Source organism: Thalassophryne amazonica, chromosome 16 (genome assembly GCF_902500255.1).
Source record: "Thalassophryne amazonica chromosome 16, fThaAma1.1, whole genome shotgun sequence".
NCBI lineage: Eukaryota > Metazoa > Chordata > Actinopteri > Batrachoidiformes > Batrachoididae > Thalassophryne > Thalassophryne amazonica.
In genome coordinates this window covers 65424658-65448142 of record NC_047118.1, presented here as the reverse complement: position 1 = coordinate 65448142, position 23485 = coordinate 65424658, and the positions used below count along the sequence as shown (strand labels likewise).

Sequence of the window (23485 nt, the reverse complement as noted above, 5' to 3'; positions counted from 1 at the left end):
AGGTGATGCTGGGAACCGTTAATAGTGTGAAAACAAGAAGTCATCAGAGTGACACAGTGATGAGCATTTAACACACCCATGTGTTTGCAATTATATGGATGGATATAAAAGCATGCGCAAAGTGATGTGTAAAATGGCACCAACAATGGCTGCATTAGCGTTGTTAAAGCACCTTGCAAGTGGTGCAATCAGACGTGAGCATGTACTCAGGGAATGCGAGGATTTACTTGCAAATTACGATAATTGGCTCATAAACCGATTTCGATTACCAAGTTGCACACAGAACTGTGGCTGGCCCAGAGCGCAATACGCTGACGAGCAAGGGGTTGTTTGTTCCCACACAAGTGCTGACCACACTGTGCATCCTGGCATCAGGGGCATTCCAGCATGAGCTGGCTGATCGGTCAGGAGTGTGCCAGTCAACCTTGCACTGAGCCATGCCAGCTGTGTGGAACGCAGTCATCTGAATCTCATCCAGGTATATTCCAACATTACAGCCCATTTTGCAGCGAGAGCTACTTTCTCAAATGTAATCGGAGCTGTTAACTGCACACATTTATATGTGTGAAGTTTATGTCTCCCTTTATATAGCACCCCTTGGGCACATATCACGGCGTTTTGGGATTACCTTTCACTGCTATGCAGATGATACTCAGTCATACGAGGTCTGTTAGAAAAGTATCTGACCTTTTTATTTTTTCAAAAACTATATGGATTTGAATTGTGCGCTTGCATCAGACAAGCTTGAACCTTCGTGCGCATGCGTGAGTTTTTTCACGCCTGTCGTTTGCGTCATTCGCCTGTGGGCAGGCTTTGAGTGAGCACTGGTCCACCTCCCTCGTCAGATTTTTATTGTTTAGGAATGGCGGAGCGACTGCCGCTTTGTTCCATGAAAAGTTTTTCAGAAACTCTGCCAGACAGCCAGATGGAAACCATTTGGAAGATTCAGATGGCTTTCGGTGAAGATTCTATCGGTATCACATGGATTAAGGACCATTAAAACTGGATTAAAAATGGCCCACGGCGGCGGAGGGCAAACCGCGCCCCGAGCGGCCATCGACAGGCTGGAACGAGCAGATCACTTCCAAATTTAAGGCTCTGTTGATGCAGGACGTCGTGTGACTAGCAGAGAAGTTTCAGAAGAGGTGGGGATCAGCACTTTATCAGCACATTCCACTGTTAAAGGAGATTTTGTAATGAAAGACGTGCGGACGGATTCGTGCGTTGGGACGCAGCCGCTCATGGTGCGGGACAAACAACACCTCCGTGTTGGAAGTCTCACAGGACAAGTTGGAACATGCCCAGCTGTTAAACAATTTCTCGGATACTCACTCGACTGAAAAGCCACTGAAAGCCGTCTGAATCTTACGAATGGTTTCCAACATGGACTGGCACCTCCCTACCTAGCTGACCTAATTAAACCTTACATACCTGCCCGGGCTTTACGTTCTCAGGATGCAGGACTACTTTGTGTTCCTAGGGTGAATAAGAAGTCTGCAGGTCATAGAGCTTTCTCTTATCGTGCCCCTGTTCTGTGAAATGATCTCCCTGCATCAATAAAACAATCAGATTCTGTGGAGACTTTCAAGTCCAGACTTAAGACGCACTTATTTTCCCTTTCATATGGCTAGCATACTGGTACAGTTTTGTTTTACGCTTTTTACTCTTTTAATTCATGTTATTAGTAATTGGAGTGGGTCACTGCCTCAACTACACCTAAATTGTGGGTCTTTTAGTGAAGCTTAGGGCTAGCTGCCGGCGATCACCTTAGTATTTCTTCTGTTTTTCTTGTTGATTAATGCTGGCAAATTATACAGTATTTTTGGTCTTTCTGATGCCTGATTCTGTTTTTTCTCTGTTTAAGGTACAGCTCCATCCAGAGATGGGAGTTGTGTTTGTGTTGGCGACCCTCCTGTCCTGTGCACCAACAGCAATTCTTGTATATTCGTCTGTGAATTGTTCTGTGAATTATTTCTGTAATTTATGTTTGTAGCATGGCCCAAGCAGAGGGTCACCCCTTTGAGTCTGGTCTGCTTGAGGTTTCTTCCTCAGAGGGAGTTTTTCCTTACCACTGTTGCTCTGGGGGTTGGTAAGTTTAGACCTTACCTGTGTGAAGCGCCTTGAGGCAACTCTGTTGTGATTTGGTGCTATATAAAGGAAAATGAAGGAAAGGAAAGGACACATAAACTGCACACACTCATCACATGATGAGTTTGTTTTTGTTAATAGGAAACAATTTCATTCCATCAATGTTAAAATCATGTGTGGTGTGCAAATGCGCATCAGGTTGGAGGCGTGGTGCGTGATAGGGGCTGCTTCTTGGTTAAATAATTTATCTGTATAATTGTTCCTAGCAAAAACCAGCATGAGCACATTTGGGCATGTGCGCATTCAAATATGTTTTTTAATTATTATTATTAATATTTTTTATATAATTTGTTTATAATTCATCAGCTGTAAATAGACAGGAAAGCAAAGTAAATTCTAAGGTGATCGCTGGCTGCTAGCCCTAAGTTTCACTAACAGACCCAGAATTTAGATAATGATAAGGCCGAGACCTGTTCCATTACTAATAAAATTAATTTACAAGGATAGGAAGCGTAGTACCACACCATGCCAGTATGCTAAGCATACGAAAGGGTGAATAAATGCGTCTTAAGTCTGGATTTAAAAGTCTCTACAGAATCACACTGTTTTATCGCCACAGGGAGATCATTACACAAAACGGGTGTATGATAAGAGAAAGCTCTGTGGCCCACAGATTTTTTTTTTAATTCACCCTAGGCACAAAAAGTAGTCCTGCGCCCTGAGCATGCAGAGTCCGGGCTGGTACGTAGGGTTTCATTAGGTCAGCTAAGTAGGGAGGTTCTAGTCTGTGAATAATTTTATAGGTTAATAGCAGAAACTTAAAATCTGATCTGACAGAAAGGAAACCAGTGAAGAGACGCCAAAATGGGTGTAATGTGGTTAAACTTTCTGCTTCCTGTCAAAAGTCTGGCAGCAGCATTTTCACCCAGTTGGAAACCCCTAATGCTGGACTGCGGTAAACCAGAAAATAGAACTTTAATAGAAAAGAAAAAAAACCCCGAAGTGATCTGATCTTAGTTTCTGCTGCACAGGATCACAGGATCTTTTGGATCCATCATGACATCTTATATTCTTAACTCTGCCCAGACAGCTGTTGTGTTTGACCTTTTAAAATTACCTTTATTTAGGGCATTCAGGTGTGCAACTTTGAGGATCTTGTTCATGCTTCTCCTCTGAGGCTGCAAGGGATACAAAAATGATCTGGGTACCAAAGGTCAGAGGTCAAGAGAAGGTATGTTGCTGTGCATCTGACCCTTTGACCCCGACCTCCAGATGACCTTCATTCAGCACATCAAAATAGTTGCTTATATCTTGAAAAAGACTTATGATTCAAAGCCAAACCAAAACGAAAATTAAGAGGCCACAATTTTGATCGATTGATTGATTTATTGTAATGGCAGCCACCTTGGCAGAGGTTTTGGATTTACTGCGTCTTGTATACATAGATAAATAGGATAATATTTTTGCCACTTTGCTTTCAACAAGATGTTGAATGATGTGATAACATATTCAACTAATTGAACATCACTTGGAGTTCTGTTAATCAGTGAAATCAAAATGGGATGATATAATTTTGTCTATTTAATGTGATTGCGTTCCACTTTTTTAGCTTTTATTTGCAATGATAAAAAATAAAAATGTCTCCTAATTTTCCCAGGGGTGCTAAAACTTTTACATCCAATTGTGAAAGATAAAAAATAAATGCAATTTAACACAAAACAGATTTTTTTTGTTCTGTTTTTCATTGTAAATTTAAGGGTAATACTTGATTAAACTTTGTTGTTGGTTTTCCTTTCTTCAACATTTTTACCTTATGACATCACAAAAACCTGATGGCGGTCTGTTGGCAGAGTCGCGCCCCGAGTGCCCCTGCAGTTAGTTATTGAAGCTGAAAACCTTCATGGCTGCACTTTGCCTGTTAACTGAGCGCTCACTGCAGGTGTCTGGTTTTATGGCTGTGTTTGCACACCTGGCTTTGACTTACACATTCTTGTGACTCCATGTAACATCTCAGCGTTCTCCGCAAACTCACCGAGCGTGAATGCAAATAGCCTCGTTGCTTCTTACAGATTTAACGAACATCACGTCATGGCACGGCTCCTCCCTAGAGCCATTTCTCACACCAGTCCCCTCTGTAATTTTTTTAATTCCACTCTTAAACCCTGCAGGATGTGGGGGAAGAAATGTATTTTTAAGTAAATCTCTCCCTGTGCAGAGCGGAAATTTGGCCACGCTAATTCAATAGCCAGAGTCTATTGGAGTATAAGGAAAGTTGAAGTTTTTATAATTTGGTGCGGCTGACGGAGGTTCGTTTTGGGAGCTGTAAACACAGGAAGGAAAGGCTGCAGAAAGGGACAGTTATTGAGAGGAAACTCAAAGGACTCCATGAGAATGTTTGTTCGCATTCCATTGTTTTGACATCTGCCTGCTCGCAAAGTAAAACTTCCTCCCGATGTTTTACACCAACACGACACAGAGAAAAATTGTTGGACATTTGGGTTTTTTGGGAGGTTTTTTTGTTTTTAACCATTCTGTTGAGCTTTGGTGGTGACCCTGCTGTGATTTGATGTGTGTGCATGTGTTCCTGCAGGTTTTAGCTCTGCGTTGTTTCCCCTCTCGGGGTGCAAACTCATAATCTCCTGGATGGAAGGCAGGCTGTCTAACCACAAGGCTAAAACCCATGAGCTCTGGCATCACTGGCCAGACTGGGTCCCTTTAGGGGGCCCCATTAAGTTCAAATCAGGCTCCATGTGCTTCCCTCTGTTTAAGTCCCTTCATGTTTTTATCCTGTTTCTTGTAAAAATGAAAAGTTAAACTCTGTAATCATCTATCATCTGCTTTAGTCAATATTTAAGTCATTTTTTTAGTCCTTTGGACTAAAAGTCCATTGGACTAATGTCATTATGCCATGAGTCAGCATGGTCCCACATGCATCCCCCCCAACAACCCTAAAAATGTGGTATCATTAGCTTAAGATGTCTAGGTTACAAAAACTGGCAACAGTAAAAACACTGGGAGTCACTATGACATACGACATTGGATTTCTACCCTGTCATTAACCTCCATATTACAGAAAACAAAGCTGTCAAACAATGTGAGTAATAGAAGAGGCCAAACATGAAGTAGGTCAAGAGTATGTCATTACAATCTTCGACAGGGGGGTTTGTATGAAGGAATCCTACCCTCTGATCTGACACAGTAAAGCTGTGCACAATCTTCAAAATGTAGCCGATTCTATATAAAGACAGCTTTCATTTGGTGTCTTATACATATGTCCCATTTGCTTAAAAGATGATAATTTGGTAACTCATTATGTTGGGTGGAAAAACATATCAGCTTTCATAATCAGACATTGTCTTTCGGCTAGGGTAGGTCAATAAAAGTGCTCATAGTGAGTCCCAGTATTTTTCCTGTTACCAGTTATTTTTGTAATCTATGCTGGCCTAGACCAAGATTGGCATGTGGTCTGCTGTCTGATGATTTTCTGGAAAAATGTTGATAGAATTTCTCTGAAATTTGGTGCAAACAATCTTTGGGGGCTGTGTGTTCATGGTAAGTTGGATTTTCCAATTGATTCCCCATAGGGTCCTCAGAGCCCCCCAGAGGTTTAAACAATTTCAGGCGAATAATACAAGTGAATTTCTTCCTGCCATGTTCCCAATGTTTGGTCAAAATTGCTCTTTGTCGAAAGGACCTGCAGGTTTCTTGATCATACGTTTACGTAAACATTTGTCTGTCTGTTGGTTCCAATTGCACCTCCCAGGTCCCAAGGCTGATTTCCACCAAACTTCATATGTGGATGACGATCATTCTCAGAATTGCCCATAATGGATTTGCTTTATCAGAGGTCAAGGTCATAGCAGTCAAAAGTCAAAATTTTAGTTTTAGCAATAAAACTGCAGTGTGATTGATGTGAGTGTAATTACTGGCGGTGTGTTCACTTGCTGCAGTGGAAAACAAAACAGAGTTTCACACTGAGCTGCACTGTACTCATGCTAGAAAGAGAAAAAAGATCTGTTTACAAAAAACCTAATGACAGCAACAACAGCTCATCACTGCTCTTTATTTAAGCATCACATCCATTATGTACATGAAGAAACTCAAGCATTTAGTCTGAGGGGCACATTACTTTTTCATCCACTTTTGATTTTAAACACCAAACGTGTCATTAATTCATGAGAGAGAGCCGTTATTACATGAGCACTGAATTACAATAAGGACGACATGAACAAACCCAAAGAAGCAGATGCATTATAAAGTATTCTTTTTTTACTTGGATATAAAATGTTAATTATAGCATGCTCTCGTTTGTCAGTCTGCAGTGAAAATTCCGGCACGCCTTGATTGGACGCTGCTCCCCGTCATGGAGAATTGTTACATCCCTACTGTAGTTTCCTGTGACCTTTGTGTGACTCTTTTGTGCTGTTCCCCACAGGGGGGCGAGTGAAAACCTGGAAGAGAAGGTGGTTCATCCTGACCGACAACTGCCTCTACTACTTTGAATACACAACAGTGAGTCTCCGCCCACATTGACCTCACCAAAGTGGTTTTTACCTGTTTATTGTCAGTCATGAATCCTAACTATTGCAAATACTTGATCTGATTTGTGTAGAACACAGAAATTTAAAATTGGTCATGGTGTCTGTTTATGCCCCTAAATGTTGGTGGATCTGAGGAAATTGACAAATTCCTTCTCATAATAATGACACAGTTGATCTTCATGTCACTTGCAGGGTTGATCTGGCTTGTCTTGAGAAAAAAGATGATGTAAGTCCTTCACAGGCCCTGAGGCCCATTGGTGCCGGTGCTTCTTCCTGTATTCTGTAGCCGGAAGCGGATGAGAGTTCATGACCCCTCTTTTTCATGACACCAGTCCTTCATAAGTTCCTTCCCCAGCTAACCCTGGTGCCCATTTACAGCTGGCTCCAGGACCTGGAATCGAACCCGCTCCACATATTACTAGTCGAACGCCGATCCAATAATGCTGTCTGCTCAGAAATGTAACCACTAAATTCTGGTGTTGTTCTGGACCTAGATGTGGATTCTGGCTCATTGAAAAAGTTCCTTAGCATATGAAGCAGAAATTAAAAATATTATTATTATTATTATTATTATTATTATTTATTTTTAAGAATTAATGAATTATATCAGGAGCAGATCTAGCCTCAGGTGAGAGGGTGGTGGTGGGGTAGGCAACAGTCCATAATTTACCAGTTTGCCAATTATGAACTCCAACTGGATTAAACATATATAATTTATAAGGTCCTTGTAACATGTTTTTCAGTATTTTCCCAATAACTGCTCAAAGAAAAGATGAATGATTCAACAGATTATCACCACATTTACTGGCTGTGATCATAATAAAGTATCTTTTGTTTTTCACCTCATATTTCATAAATACTATGACTAAGGAAACCTACTAAAATTATCTGTTATTTGGGAGATTTTATATGCTTTATTAATTTGATAAATTTGACAGGTCTGACGGCACCAGGAGGTTGGACACAAATGCAGGATTCAGGATTCAACTTAACAGAGTTTAATGCAAGTGTGGGTCTGTACACAAAAAGGCAGAACCAAAAACAAAGGACTAGTCTTTACAGGCTTTACACAACTTGCATGAAAAGTGGGATGGACCCATAGAGCCCCGGGCAGACGAAGGCGAACCGACACAGGATTGATCACTTTGGTGATAGGAAAGGGACTCATGAATCCGGGGGCGAGCCTCCGGACCGTCCCACGAAGCGGTAGATCCCAGGTCGATAACCACACCCGCTGGCCTGGAGTGTAGGACGGTGCAGGAGCTCAACAGCGATCTGCCGCAGTCTTAATGGAAGAGGTGGTCCTTGATAGCGTTCTCTGTGCCCGAGGCCAAATCCCCTTGTAGCGCCAGATGAGAGCTAGAGCAGACGGTACGGAAGAGGTCAAGTCTGCAGGGGAAACAAAGAGGGTTGAAGACCATGGACTGCATGAAACGGGGAGAATCCGGTAGCCGAAGTCAGGAGCAGATGATGGGCCAGCTTCACCCAGTGCACTTGTGTAGCTCAGTTGGATGGATTGTGGGAAGCTAGGATGTGCAGACCTTTTTCCAGCTCCTGATTAGCGCGCACAACTTGTCTGTTGGCCTGAGGGTGATACCCGGACGTGAGACTAGCAGTGGCTTTAATCAATTTATGGAATTTGGACCAAAAATGGGACACAAATTGAGGGCCCCGGTCTGACACAATATCCTGCGGGAATCCATGCAGCCTAAACACATTCTGAAGAAGGGCCTTGGCCGTTGCTTTAGACGTAGGGAGTTTATGAAGAGGGATAAAGTGACACACCTTAGAGAACCGGTCTATAACTGAGAGTATTACTTTGTGGCCCGTGAGGCTGGAAGACCACTGACAATGTCTATGGCTATATGGGACCAGGGTCGTATGGGAATAGACAGGGGCAGGAGTTTCCTGGTCGGTTTCTGATTACATGATTTTTGAGCTGCGCAAACCTGACAAGCATTGACCTATTCAACTATGTCGGGATTAACACTGGGCCACCAAAAGCACTAGAGTGCCATCCACTTGGTCTTTCTGATGCCGGGGTGGCAAGCAAATTGGCTGTCACGAGTCCAGCGAATGACCTCGCCTCTAACCGAACTGGGACCAAAGAGCAAATCGGCCGGACAACCTTGAGGCATGGGCTCATTAGCAGAAGCTGCCTTGACTTTATCCTCAATACCCCAGGTAAGAGCTGACACAAAACAGGCTGAGGGGAGAATTGTTTGAGGTTGCGTGCAATGATCTTCGGGTTCAAACTTGCGAGACCGGGAGTCTGACTTGCCATTCTCAGAGCCAGGTCAGTAGGAGAGCGTGAAGTTGAATCAGCTAAAGAACAGTTACCAGCTTGCCTAGCATTTAATCTCTTAGCCGTCCGTAGATATTCAAGATTTTTATGGTCAGTTACAATGAGAAAAGGTAACTGGGCCCCCTCCAGCCAGTGGCGCCACTCCTCCAAAGCCACTTTAACGGCAACAGCTTGCGGTCACTGAAGCTGTAGTTCCACTCGGTGGGTCATAACTTTCTTGACAAAACACAGTGATGTAGCTTGTTGTCAGAGGCACTTACTTGAGAAAGGACTGCCCCCACCACAACATCAGAGGCGTCAACTTTGACCACGAACTGTCGACCTGGGTCAGGAAGGACCAGTACAGGGGCAGACGTAAATAATTTATTTCCCAAAATGCTTCCTCACACTCATGAGACCAGACACATGTCCAGTGAGTGGAGGATAGATCTTGCAAGGGAGGTGCTACAGTGCTAAAAGTTTGAATGGTTTTTCTGTAAAAATTGGCAAAATTCTAGGAACCGTTGGACCTCCTTGCGATTATGAGGAGTGAGCCACTTTGCTACTGCTTCAACTTTTGATGGATTTGTCTGGATCTTCCCCTAAAATATCACAAACCCCAGGAAGGACACTGTGGGTTTGTGGAACTCGCACTTTTCTGTCTTAACGTATACCTGTTTCTCTAACAGGCGCCGCAATATGGTCCAGACATGTTGCGTATGTGTGTCTTCATCGGGGGAGAAGATCAGAATGTCATCTAAATAGACAAAGACAAATTTATTCAAGAAGTCCCTCAGGACTTTTCTTACTCATGGACGGCCTCCTGTTATTCACTCTCCCTTTTCAGCACAGGATTTCTTGGATTATTTCGAGAAGAAAATTGAAGATATTAGGTTGAGCATTTCTCAGCATGCCTTGGTCCAACGATCACACCCTGCTATAGAGCTGGATCCTATCATTGAGGAGTTACCTAGATTTACATATTTTGATAGTATCTCGCTAGGCACGCTGATGAAACTTGTGAAGTCTACAAAAAGCACACCCTGCTTATTTGATCCCATACCAACAAAACTGTTTAAGGATCTATGGTCCATTCTTAGGCCGACTGTGCTGGAAATTCTAAATCTCTCACTAACGTCTGGATCTGTTCCTAAATGTTTCAGATCTGCAGTGATTAAACCATTACTTAAGAAATCCAATCTCGACGCTAGTGCATTGAAAAATTATAGGTTGATATCAAATCTATCATTTTGTTCTAAAATTCTGGAAAAAGTGGTTTTGCGGCAGCTCGTGGACCACCTTACTGAGAATAATCTTTTTGAGCCATTGCAGTCTGCTTTTAGAAAATGTCACTCCACAGAGACAGCGCTCACTAAAGTAGTGAATGACCTTCTGCGAGCAATGGACTCGGACACCACTACAGTTTTGGTGCTGTTGGATCTTCAAATTCAAATCAAATTTATTAATTTATATAGTGCCAATTCACGATGAAATTGTCTCAAGGCGCTTCACACAACATAAAAAAAACAATTAAAAATTTAAAACACAATAAAAAGACGACCATAAAAAGACAACCATAAAAGAATACAAGAATAAAAACACTTCATAACACTAATGATAAAACAGGGAAAACAAATGAGTCTTTAAACGTGACTTAAGTCTCCACAGTATCCGACTGCCGAATGTATGCCGGGAGATCATTCCACAGAGCTGGGGCAAGGTAGGAGAAAGCTCTGTGACCGGCAGACTTTTTATTCACCCTGGGAACACACAGAAGTCCTGCACCCTGAGAACGCAGGGCCCGAGCTGGTACATAGGGGCTTACCAGGTCAGAGAGATAGGGAGGTGCAAGTCCATGAACAATTTTATAAACTAATAACAGTACTTGTATGTATGTATGTATGTACAATCCGATCTTGCAGGAACAGGAAGCCAGTGCAGGGACGCCAAAACGGGCGTAATGTGGTCAAACTTTCTGCTTTGTGTCAAAAGTCTGGCAGCAGCGTTTTGAACCAGTTGAAGACCCCTAATCCTGGACTGCGGTAAACCAGAAAATAGAGCATTACAATAGTCCAATCTGGAAAAGACAAATGCATGAATCAAAGTCTCAGCATCAGCCATAGACAGGATGGGGCGAATCTTCGCTATATTTCGCAAATGGAAGAAAGCAGTCCTCGTAATGTCTCTAATGTGGAGATCAAAGGACAACGTAGGATCAAAAATTACTCCAAGGTTCCTCACTTTATCCGTATGATCTATAATGCACAAACCTAAGCTAAGTGCTAGCTGATCAAATTGATGCCGATACCTCGCTGGACCAAGAACCATAACTTCAGTCATCAGAATTTAAAAGTAGGAAGTTACTAGACATCCAACTTCTTACTGATGCAAGGCAATCTTCCAAAGATTTTATGTGAATGAGATTACCAGCAGTTATTGGCATGTACAATTGAGTGTCATCAGCATAGCAATGAAAGGGAATCCCAAAGCGCCGCAGTATATTCCCAAGGGGTGCTATATAAAGGGAAAAAAGCAGGGGGCCTAAAACGGATCCCTGCAGAACCCCAAACTTCATGTCCCTACGATCAGAGGAGGTGCCATTACACAATACACAGTAAGAACGACTGGACAGGTATGACGTCAACCATTAGTGCTGCGTTTGATACTGTGGATCAACATATTTTACTCGATAGGCTGGAGAATCATTTTGGGATTACTGGAACTGTCTGCGTGGTTGATGTCATATCTGTTCAGTCGTTCTCACTGTGTTTTGCACAATAACGCTACCTCTGATCTTAGGGACATGAAGTTTGGGGGTCCACAGGGATCCTTTTTAGGCCCCCTGCTCTTTTCTCTTTATGTAGCACCCCTTGGGAATATACTGCGGCATTTTGGGATTGCCATTCATTGCTGTGCTGATGATACTCAACTGTACATGCTGATAACTGCTGGTAATCTTACATAAAATCTTTTGAAAATTGCCTTGCATCAGTGAGAAGCTGGATGTCTAGTTACTTCCTACTTTTAAACTCTGATAAAATTGAAATGATGGTTCTTGGTCCAGCAAGACATCGGCATCAATTTAACCAGCTGGCGTTTAGCTTGGGTTTGTGTGTTATACATCGTACGGACAAAGTGAGGAATCTTGCGGTAATTTTTGATCCCACGTTGTCTTTTGACCTCCATATTTTGTTTGTTTGTTTATTCCAAGTCAACATAATATATAAACAATAATATAAACAATATAAACAAATAGTACAGTTTTATGTACACACTTGACACTGTTCATAAAATGGTGAAAAGAAAATTAATAAAGACAAAAAAATGCATAAATGAATTAACATAACACAAACAGAATCAACTTGGAAAGGAGTGGGATGAAGACAAGCTTATTGACTCCCACTCCCAATTCCGTCCGCAATTAAATTAAATTAATTAAATTACACGGTTGCCGTCATTTTGAGCTTAATATTTCGTATATAATATATAAAGCATATAAATAATACAATTATATATGTATATGAACAGCCCCCCGCCCTCACTCGCCCTCACCAACAGCCCCATGACCACTGTGGACTGTCACCGCTTTCTCGGCACCACCATCACCCAGGACCTCAAGTGCAAGTCAACCATCAGCTCCCTCATCAAGAAGGCTCAGCAGAGGATGTACTTCCTGCGGCAGCTGAAGAAGGCCAAGCTGCCTGCCCAGCTGATGGTGCAGTTCTGCACGGCCATCATTGAGTCCATCCTCTGCTCCTCCATCACGGTGTGGTACGCCGGGGCCACAGCCAGGGACAGACACAGACTGCAGCGCATTGTGGCCTCTGCTGAGAAGGTGATCGGCTGTAGCCTTCCATCTCTCCACGACCTGCACGTCTCCAGGACTCTGGGCCGAGCAGGTTGGATCACAGCTGACCCTTCTCACCCTGCACACAGTCTATTTGAACCACTCCCCTTGGGCAGGAGGCTACGATCCATCCGGACCAGAACCTCCCGCCATAAGAACAGTTTCTTCCCCTCTGCTGTTAGACTCATGAACATTTCATAACTCAGTCACCTTAACATTAACTCTGTCACTTTATCATTTTATCACGGGTCACTTTAGACATTTGTACTTTGGTTTTTAATTGCACTCTTCCCACTGCACTGTTGTTCTGTTTTTCTGTTGCACACAGCCTTTCATATTTCATATTTTATCTTATATTTTATCTTATTTAGCACATATTCTATATTTTATTTTATCTTAGCATTTTATATTGCTTTCTGCTTAATGTTACACCATTATATCAAAGCAAATTCCTAGTCTGTGAATCCTGTTCATTGGCAATGGCAATAAAATTCTTCTGATTCTGATTCTGAACATACACCCACACACACATACATATGAACACACACATACATACACATACATACATATCCATATATACACACATACCCATACATTACTATTTTTTGGTTTGCCGCAGTCCAGCATTAGGGGTCTTCAACTGGTTTCAAAATGCTGCTGCCAGACCTTTGACTCAAGGCAAAAGTTTGACCATATTATGCCCATTTTGGCATCCCTTCACTGCCTTCCTGTTGCTGCAAGATCGGATTTTACGGTTCTGTTATTGGCTTATAAAATTGTTCATAGACTTGCACTTCCCTATCTGTCGGAACCGGAGTCAATAAAAATAGGCAGCACGACAGAATGACCATCAGAATAGAGCTCAGCTTGGACAGAGTTTTTAGATGGAGAAAAGTAATTTTGGTTTTGGCTCACCTGGACAGCGGGCTATTTTTCAGAGGGGCACCCCTGACCCAGCTACAAGCGATCTGATGTCCGTGCTGACCGCAGTAGAAGCAGCGACCCTCCTGACGTTGGCGATGCTCCTCACCTGAGAGCTGTGTGCGACCCAGCTGATCGGGCCGGGAGCGAAGCATCTGTTCAGCGGCCGTGAGGCTTGAGAGTGCGGCCGCTCCAATAATGCTACACCCGATCATGGCACCGGTCAATCAGACTGTCGATTGTTATGGCCAGAGGGATGAGAGCGTCAAAATCCTCTGGGAGATCAACGGCAACCAGTTGATCCTCAACTTCTTTGGCGAGTCCTTGGACGAAAGCGTCAACGAATGCCACAGTGTTCCACTCACTTTTAACGGCTAGGATGCGGAAGTTGATGGCGTACTCCGTCACCCGCTGTCTGCCTAGTTTGAGACGCATGAGTGACCGAGCTGCTTCACAGCCAGGTGAAATGTGTTGAAACACCTGCTTCAAAGCAGAGGTGAAGCTCGAGCATTTGGCATGCTTCTGATTGGTGACTCAGTTCAGTGGTGGCGCAGGAATCTGCTGTGTCCATTGTTGACGAGATTGTTCTGACAGGTCTGATGGCACCAGGAGGTTGGACACAAATGCAGGTTTCAGGATTCAACTTAACAGAGTTTAATGCAAGTGTGGGTTAGTAAGTAAGTAAGTAAGTAAACTTTATTTATATAGCGCCTTTCACAGACAGGGGTCACAAAGCGCTTTACAAGGTAAAACAATAAAAATACGCGGTCTGTCAATAAAGTATAGGTCCTTTTTATTTTTTCAAAAACTATATGGATTTCATTCATATGTTTTTACGTCAGACATGCTTGAACCCTCGTGCGCATGCGTGAGTTTTTCCACGCCTGTCGGTGACGTCATTCGCCTGTGAGCACTCCTTGTGGGAGGAGTCGTCCAGCCCCTCGTCGAATTCCTTGTCTGAGAAGTTGCTGAGAGACTGGCGCTTTGTTTGATCAAAATTTTTTCTAAACCTGTGAGACACATCGAAGTGGACACGGTTCGAAAAATAAGCTGGTTTTCAGTGAAACTTTTAACGGCTGATGAGAGATTTTGAGGTGATACTGTCGCTTTAAGGACTTCCCACGGTGCGAGACGTCGCGCAGCGCTCTCAGGCGCCGTCGTCAGCCTGTTTCAAGCTGAAAACCTCCACATTTCAGGCTCTATTGATCCAGGACGTCGTGAGAGAACAGAGAAGTTTCAGAAGTCAGTTTCAGCATTTTATCCGGATATTCCACTGTTAAAGGAGATTTTTTTAATGAAAGACGTGTGGACGGATTGCAGCGTCGGCTCGCAGCCGCGACGCTCCGCCACAGGGAAAAACACCTCCGTTGGAAGCCTTAAGGACAAGTTGGAACATGTCCAGCTGTTAAACAATTTCTCATATACTCACTCCACTGAAAGCCATCAAAAGCCGCCTGGATTTTACAAATGGTTATCAACACGGAGGTGTTTTTCCTGTGCCGCCGCACCGCGCCGGCTGCGTCCCGACGCGCAGACCCGTCCGCACGTCTTTCATTAAAAAAATCTCCTTTAACAGTGGAATATCCGGATAAAATGCTGAAACCGACTTCTTCTGAAACTTCTCTGTTCTCTCACGACGTCCTGGATCAATAGAGCCTGAAATGTGGAGGTTTTCAGGTTGAAACAGGCTGACGACGGCGTCTGAGAGCGCTGCGCGACGTCTCGCACCGTGGGAAGTCCTTAAAGCGACAGTATCACCTCAAAATCTCTCATCAGCCGTTAAAATTTTCACTGAAAACCAGCTTAATTTTTCAAACCATGTCCACTTCGATGTGTCTCACAGGTTTAGAAAAAAGTTTGATCAAACAAAGCGCCAGTCTCTCAGCAACTTCTCAGACAAAGGAATTCCGATGAGGGGCTGGACGACTCCTCCCACAAGGAGTGCTCACAGACGAATGACGTCACCGACAGGCGTGGAAAAACTCACGCATGCGCACGAGGGTTCAAGCATGTCTGACGTAAAAACATATGAATGAAATCCATATAGTTTTGAAAAAAATAAAAAGGACCTATACTTTATTGACAGCCCTCGTATACAGTAAAACACTCAGTACTAAAAGATTATTGGCCATGAAAAGCCTGTTTAAAAAGTAGAGTCTTAGTGCTTTTTGAACATCTCTACAGAGTCCAGGGATCGCAGGGACAGAGGGAGTTCGTTCCAGAGACGAGGCGCTACGGCTGTAAAAGATTGGTTCTCCTCAAGTTTTAAAGGAGGTTCGAGGAACCATCAACAGGTTCTGACCTAAAGATCTGAGGCTGCGGGCTGAGGTGTAAGGCTGAATCAAGTCAGCAATGTAATCAGGAGCCTGACCATGTAGTGCTCTGAAAGTCAAAACCAAGATTTTAAAATTAATTCTGGAGGCAACAGGGAGCCAGTGGAGGGATTCCAAGATAGGCGTGATGTGGGCTCTCCTGTTGGTGCGGGTCAGAAGCCTCGCAGCAGAGTTCTGGACATACTGCAACCGATTTATCTCCTTCTTACCCAGGCAAGTGAACAGGCTGTTGCAATAGTCCAACCGCGTGGAGACAAAGGCATGGATAATTTCCTCTAATTCTTTCTGTGACACCAACTGTTTAAGTTTGGCGATATTTTGCAGTTGAAAGAAGCAATTCTTCACAAGCTTGCTTGCGTGCTGAGCAAGAGACATTCCTTCATCAAAATAACGCCAAGGTTTCTAATGCTTGTTTTTTGCCGTTAAGCCCAAGTCACCAAGGAGGCTCCTGATAACAGGAACAGCACTGTCAGGGGCAAACAATAAGTGTCTCAGTTTTTTCAGAGTTCAGTTGCAGACGGTTCCATTTAAGCCACTTCTTCACCTGTGACAGGCAGTCAATAGAGTTCAATTTGTGGACTTCTGAAATCTTAAAGGACACAGTACAATTGTAAGTCTGTCCGCAAACAGGTGGTAGTGAAATATCCCTGAAGTCCTGAATCAACTGGCCGAGGGGTAAGGACATACAATTGAAACAGCAGTGGCCCCAAAACAGAACCTTGCGGGACACCATACTGTAAAGCAGCTGTTTTCGATAGTTTATGGGCCATCCAACACACTAAAGGTCCTCTCCTCCAAGTATGAGGCAAACCACTTCAGCCACGGACCCCGACAACCCTACCAGATCGCGCAGCCGGTTGACCATATGCTATGGTCGACGGTTGTCGAAGGCTGCGGACAGGTCTAGCAGGACTAGGACCATGCATCTTCCTGCGTCAGCGGCCATCATGATATCACTAGACACTCCCAGTAGTGCGGTCTCGGTGGAGTGGTGTTTTCCGAAAGCCTGACTGAAAAGTGTCATAGATGTTGTGCTTCTCAAGGAATGACGTTAGTTGTTTTGCGACCACTTTTTCCAGTATTTTTGCTAGAAAGGGGAGCTTCGATATTGGCCGGAAATTCTTAAGTTCAGACTGGTCCAAGTTAGGCTTTTTGAGTCTTGGTTCCACCACAGCATGTTTAAATGAGCTCGGAAAGAGACCGGATGACAGGGACATGTTGAACATTTCATGACCCATGCTCCGATTGAGTCAAAAGTATCTAAAAAAAAGCTTGGAGGGAAGGACATCAAATGGGCATGAGGTCAGGTTCATTTTAGTTGCAACTGCTGCAATGTCTTCTAGTGACACTCAGTTGAAAGACGACCAGACCTGTAGTGGCAGTTCAGGCCGGACTGGGCCAGACCACAAGGGGTCAGTAAAGGCATTTTTTATGTGTCTGACCTTATCAACAAAGAACTCCAAGAGGTCTGTGCCATCTGCTTTACAAAACTCGGAGGTTGCAGAGGCAGCATGGGACACGAGAGAGTTAATTGTGTTAAAAAGCACCTTCGGATTTCCCTTATTGGACATTATCAGGTGATGGAAATATTTAGATCTTGCCTCTCTTAATGCATCGTTTAACGTGGAAATAAGGTCCCTGAGATGTAACCTATGGACCTCAAGGTGCGTGGATTTCCACAAGCGCTCCGTTTTCCGACACAGTCTTCTTAACTTCAAGATACTGTCATTTATCCATGGACATGACTTCTCACGGACATTATTTGTTTTGAAAGGGGCCACCAAGTCCAATAATGTGGCACAGTGAGAGTTAAAATGACGCATAAGATCACTGACATCCGTACAGTCATTAAAAGCACTGGGATGAAATAAGGCACAAAATCTGTCAGCTGTAGTTTGTGTAATGATCCTCCTTTCTGCCCTTTTAGAGACAGGCCTAGGCTCAGGGGGAACATCAACCTGTGGTCACTCAGGTGGACGTCTTCCACATGCATATTTGTGACGTGTAGGCCAAGAGAAAACACCAAGTCCAGAGTATGACCCTTCGAGTGGGTGGGGCCTGATACATGTTGTTTAAAATCAAAAGTTTCAAATCATATATAAAAGTTCCAGTGATGGGTTGGACGTAGTATCATCATTGTGTAGGTTAAAATCTCCAAGAACTAAAACTCTTTCTAATTTTATAAGAGAAGATAAACTGTTGAACTCATGTAGAAAAACCCCTGCAGGGCCAGGAGGGCGATAGATTAAGATACAGTAAAAAGAGTTTAAAGAGCCAACCTTTATTACTTGTGACTCAAAAGAAGAGAAGTGTTCAGTGTCAATCACTCTGCATGTGTATCTGTCCTGATACACAACAGCAAGACCTCCACCTCTACGAGAGAGGCGGGGCTTCCCAAGAGCGCAGCAGCCGACAGGGCACAGTTCGTTTAAGTAAAAAAAAAACTCTCCGTCCTTCTGCCACGTCTCTGTGAGGAACATGAAGTCCAAGCTCTCCCTGGTAAAGAGCTCGTTGAGAGAAAAAGCTTTGTTTGCTATCGAGCGCGCATTCAATAGACCAATCCGACTTGATGATGTCATCCCCTTCGCGTCAGCTGGGCAGAGCGTGATTGGTCGCAGCCAGCTCTCGTGGTCACGTGGTCCCCGGCTGTACCGGCGGATCAGCTGTTTCTCCGTTGTTTTTTTTTGTTGTTGGTGGTGGGGCCTGAGGCCAAGATGAAAGCTGGGCAGACATCTGAGAGTACGAATGCCACGGAGCCATTCCATCTCGTCGCCAGCATCGCAGAGACTCCATACCGGTGTTCTGAGGGAGTGGTGGCTGTGACGCAGCAATTTCATTCGCGTCCCGCTGAAGAGGAACCATTTGCAACCACCGGTAGCCTCGGTCCGAGCGGGAGAAACCGACTGACCACATGACCCGTTTGATTACGCACTGCATGCCGGCCCTGCGCCCTCTCCTCCTCTTCGAGTTCTTCCTGGGATTGCCTGGGACTCGTAACAGCAGCAGGTATTCCGGGGAAGTGGGCAAGTACACAAAAAGGCAGTCCAAAAAATAGCAATAGTAGCCGAAGCATGAGGCAGAGACGGAATCCAAAAACAGGCAGACAGGTCGATACACGGTTAAGCAAAAAAACAGGACTAGGAAACTCTGAGGACAAATGCTTGAAAGTAGCACAAGGCACAACAATCTTGCAAGTGAGAGAGGGAGAAGGTGTGACTAATAAAAAGGATGTGATCAATAGAAAATGCACTGCAGGTGTGTGAGGAAAGTTCCAGAATGAGGCATCGCAAGCAGGTAGGGAGGACAGGAGGGACACGCCCAACACCAAACACACAACACAAGACGAGAGAGATCCTTCCACCAACTAACAGCATACCCAAGAAACAAGACTAAACAACATACAATAAACCCCACAGACGCAATAATGTCAAAATTTACTAAACTATGTATATTTATTTTGGGGAATTTATGATGGATTATAGTGGAATTATCCACAGGAATTGTACTAGTTGATATGAAATTGTCTTTGAAATGTGTATAATTTTTACCACCTCAAGAGTCTAACAAAAGCTGGTTTACTGGTTTTTGTTTAACTGCTGCTAACAATCCAACAAACACAAGTAGAATGTATAACGTGTTTCTAAATTAACATTCATGTTTCTGTAGTTCGTCCTTGTAGATGCTCCTGCACCATCAGCATCGTCCTGATGTTATCACTGCGTGTGGATTTTATCTTCTTTTCTTCCTCACTCACTTCTTTATAACCACGTAGGATTTTATTTAATGCACTGCTCTTTTATTTCCTTGACCCATTTTTTTCCTCCTCTCACTGCTTGCTGTTTATTTTCTTTGCAGTCACAGTGTTGTTTTTCTGTTCTGTTTCTCCTGCAGGACAAGGAGCCTCGTGGGATTATTCCTCTGGAGAATCTCAGCATCAGGGAGGTGGAGGAGCCCAGGAAACCTGTGAGCATCTCCTCATTAGACTCCTCACTCTTACATCATGACATTTTTTTTTCTCCTCCACTGAGGGAGTTGTATCTTCTCCCACATCTGCAGTTTGTCAAAACTAATTAGCTGGTTTTTCACAAAACCTGGTAAAATTGAAACTAAATTTTAAGACAGTTCAGACAAATCAAAGTTGTTTTTTTGTTTAATGTTATAAAGTTGTACTTTGGGCCTGGGTGAAGTTTTGGACTTTCTCGTACCTCATGTTGTTATAAGAACTTGTTAAGTTTGAGTAATCTTGATGTGGATTTGTATGCAGAACTGTTTTGAGCTTTACAACCCAAATCACAAGGGCCAGGTGATCAAAGCGTGCAAGACTGAGGCGGACGGACGTGTTGTCGAGGGAAATCATGTGGTGTACAGGATATCGGCCCCAACGCCAGAGGAGAAGGAGGAATGGATCAAATCCATCAAGTAAGCATACTGAACATTTCTGACAATTTACGAAAACAGTTTTTATTAATAAACAGTGTGACTGTAGTAACATTGTAGTGTCACTTGATGACCCACTCGAACCACATTTCAGAACATGAAAGGCTAACGAGCCACAGCTTTTGCTTCACCAGAGGGGTCTGAGGGGACTCAGGATTCTGGGGAGATAAAAGGCTTTTTGTGGAAATCATGAGTTCTTCCTCTATTAAAGTAGAAATGATGACAGGCGCAATGTTCTCTCATCTTATCTTCAGTCACAGCTTAGAGCAAGTGGAACATTTCTCTTAATTTAATCAACCGCAATGAAAACTCTCCACATATATAATTAAAGAAGTAGTTCACCCATGACACCCGTCATTGAGTGTCATTTCACGCAAGTCACGGCAGCTTTGGTTGGATGTCGCGGCTCCACAGTAGAGGTTTTGTTCAGCTGTATAAAAGAGGGCAACAGTCATCGTACCCACACTCATTCTTCAACTTGTAGTAGCGTGAAGGATGAGAGAGATACCCGTGCTGGGGGGGCTGAGCCTCTCTGTGCTTTGTGCCAGCGCTAACAGGATTTAGCAGCCGTGAAACTGGGATCCACTCGGGAGCCCAAATGGCTTCCTGATTCACTGGTTCTCATTGTGCGCTTCTTTTCCGTCGCATTGAAAAGCGCAAAAGAGAAACGAGTGAATAATCTTGAGTGTCATTGTTCGGCGTCATTCAGACCTACAAAGCGGCGGGATGGAGTACATGTTTGACGTGCCTCCATTGTGTAATTTACTACGTGTTTGGCAGAGTTCGAAATCAGAGCGTCAGTGAGAGGAAAACTGGGGGGGAGATTATCCTCAGAAACCATGGAAACCAAACTAGGTCACTGCACAAACTTTTTTTTCTTTTGATCTAGTTAAGGCTGGGGTTTGTATAAATGTGTCGACATTTCCATATCAAAGATGTTGAAGCGTTTCCTCTAATGTGGCCTTATTATTTATTTCCTTGCTGTCCTTTGATTGGCTTCTCCAGGGCAAGCATCAGCAGAGACCCCTTCTATGACATGCTGGCCACCAGGAAGAGACGCATCGCCAACAAGAAGTGAAGCTGGACCGTCTGCTCCACATACAACCCAGTTATCATTTTCCCCTCTGTCCTGCACATGAACACACGTGGAATCACCGCAGAAAAAAAAAGACTTCCAGCGCCGGTGAACCAAACCTCTGTCCCCACATCACGCTCACAGGACACAATCTGCATGGAGCCACATGTGAACAATCATTTTCCCTTCCACGTCAAACATGCCCCGCCCCGGGTCTACCCACCTCATGTTCATAACGGGTTTCTCTAAAACAAAACTGCCATTTTCAAGTGCACATGAATGCATGTGGGTTGTTGTAGACATTGTTTGTGTGTAAGCAGCGGTTTGCATGCTTTTAGTGCATTTATTTACAATGTGGGTGCGTAAGCGGTGCAAGCGCTCCCTCCACTGTGCGTTATGAAAAAGCCCGGTGTACTTCAGTCAGTGCAGACGCCTGTCGTGCAATCAGTTGCACTGCATTATGACAGTTTTAACTATTACAGATGTAAATGTGATTGCAAATGCCTGCTGAAATCAAGAATCCACATTTCACAAAGTGCACAGGAGTTCACATAATGTGAACGTGTGCAGAGGGAGGAATCCAAAATGTTTAAACAGAAACTGTACTTTCCAAAATTGTACCATAACCTGAGCTGCAACGCCTTGACTCACAAACACAAACTCCGGTATTTAGAGTTCTGTAACTTGTATTTCTAATGACCCACTTTCCTTGAGGGTTTGTAATTTGCATAGACAGAATCTAACAGCTGAAGATCAACCAGTGGTGGTTTTGAAGGTTTCTGCATCACGTCATCAGCTTTATGCAGGTGATGTTATTTTGATTCTTCAGGTTGTGGCCTCCAGTGGTCACTGGGATGGTTTAGAGGTCACCAACTCTGCTCCTGGAGGTCATCTGCCCACCCTGCTTTTCTTCCCAAGTTTCTGCTCATTAACTAGGTCAGGTTTGCTCAGCCAATCAAAAACTAGGAATCTGTTGTGGTTACAGCAGGTACACATGGAAAACATACAGGGCAGGTGACTGCCCAACCCAATCTCACGCCATTTTGTGATGGCATCACAAAAGTAAATGAATCTTTGGTTTGTGATTAGGGTTGGGTATCAAAAACCGGCTGTTTTCAACAGTCAAGAAATTATTTGATCCACCGACATCGATAACCTTTTGCTTAACGATTCCCTATCAGTCCTTCAGTTCACATTACGCCAAAGCAGCCGTTGTTTTTGAGGGTGTTTATCAGGAAAATGATCATTTCTTTCGGGTCTGCAATCAACTGCTTCTGCAGCGGCTCTGCTTGAAGCAACGAAGCAGTGCTCCGACCTGCTGCTTTGTTGGTTCTCTACTTCGCTGCTTTTCAGAAGTGGAAGGTCCGCAATTTCTTCATTAACCCCTGTCAAAGTTATTTAAAGATGTCAATCGTGAGTCACCTTTGTGCAGATTAAAGTCACTAACTGGGACTCTTGTTGTGGGCAAGAAACGAGAATCGTTCTCCATTCTGTTTGCACAGCTCCAAACGCTGCGCCGCTCTCTGTCAAGTAAAGTAGAATTAATAACTTCAAAGCAAATCACAGTTTAAATCAAATCACACCTCTTTTAAACCGTTGTAGTACAGACAACAAACTACAACAGACCAAAACTGTTTTTTTTCCCCAAAATGAGACATCTTCCATTCTTTATGAATTACATACTGACGTGCAGCGCAGCCGGCTGCAAGAGCTCAGCTCAGAGCCTGTGGAGTTACATTTGTCTCATTAATATCTGAAAGGAAAAGCTTTTGACAAAAACAGATTTTATTTTTATTTATGTCCAGAGATCAAGGATCCAGTGACCAATTTCATATTTATTTACTTTAAGAATCAATACAGTGTTGTTGACATAGAAAACCTGTAAAGCCTACTTTTAGTACACAGAAAATTCACAGGAGCTATTGATAAGGGAATCGAAAAGGAATCGGATACAGTCAA

The 23485-nt window shown here is 43.6% G+C and overlaps 1 protein-coding gene across 2 annotated transcripts in view; it reads left to right on the top strand.

The window, feature by feature from the left end:
* LOC117527919 (cytohesin-3) overlaps positions 1-22684 on the top strand; it is a 111744-nt gene extending 89060 nt beyond the window's left edge. The window contains exons 10-13 of one of the 2 annotated variants that reach the window (XM_034190425.1): positions 6524-6600; positions 19906-19977; positions 20279-20433; positions 21457-22684. In XM_034190425.1, the coding sequence (XP_034046316.1) occupies positions 6524-6600; positions 19906-19977; positions 20279-20433; positions 21457-21529 (377 nt within the window). In that variant the 3' untranslated portion in view covers positions 21530-22684. The remainder of the gene's footprint in view (positions 1-6523; positions 6601-19905; positions 19978-20278; positions 20434-21456) is intronic. The other variant, XM_034190424.1, reaches the window with a different exon arrangement.
* The last annotated feature ends 801 nt before the right edge of the window (positions 22685-23485 follow it).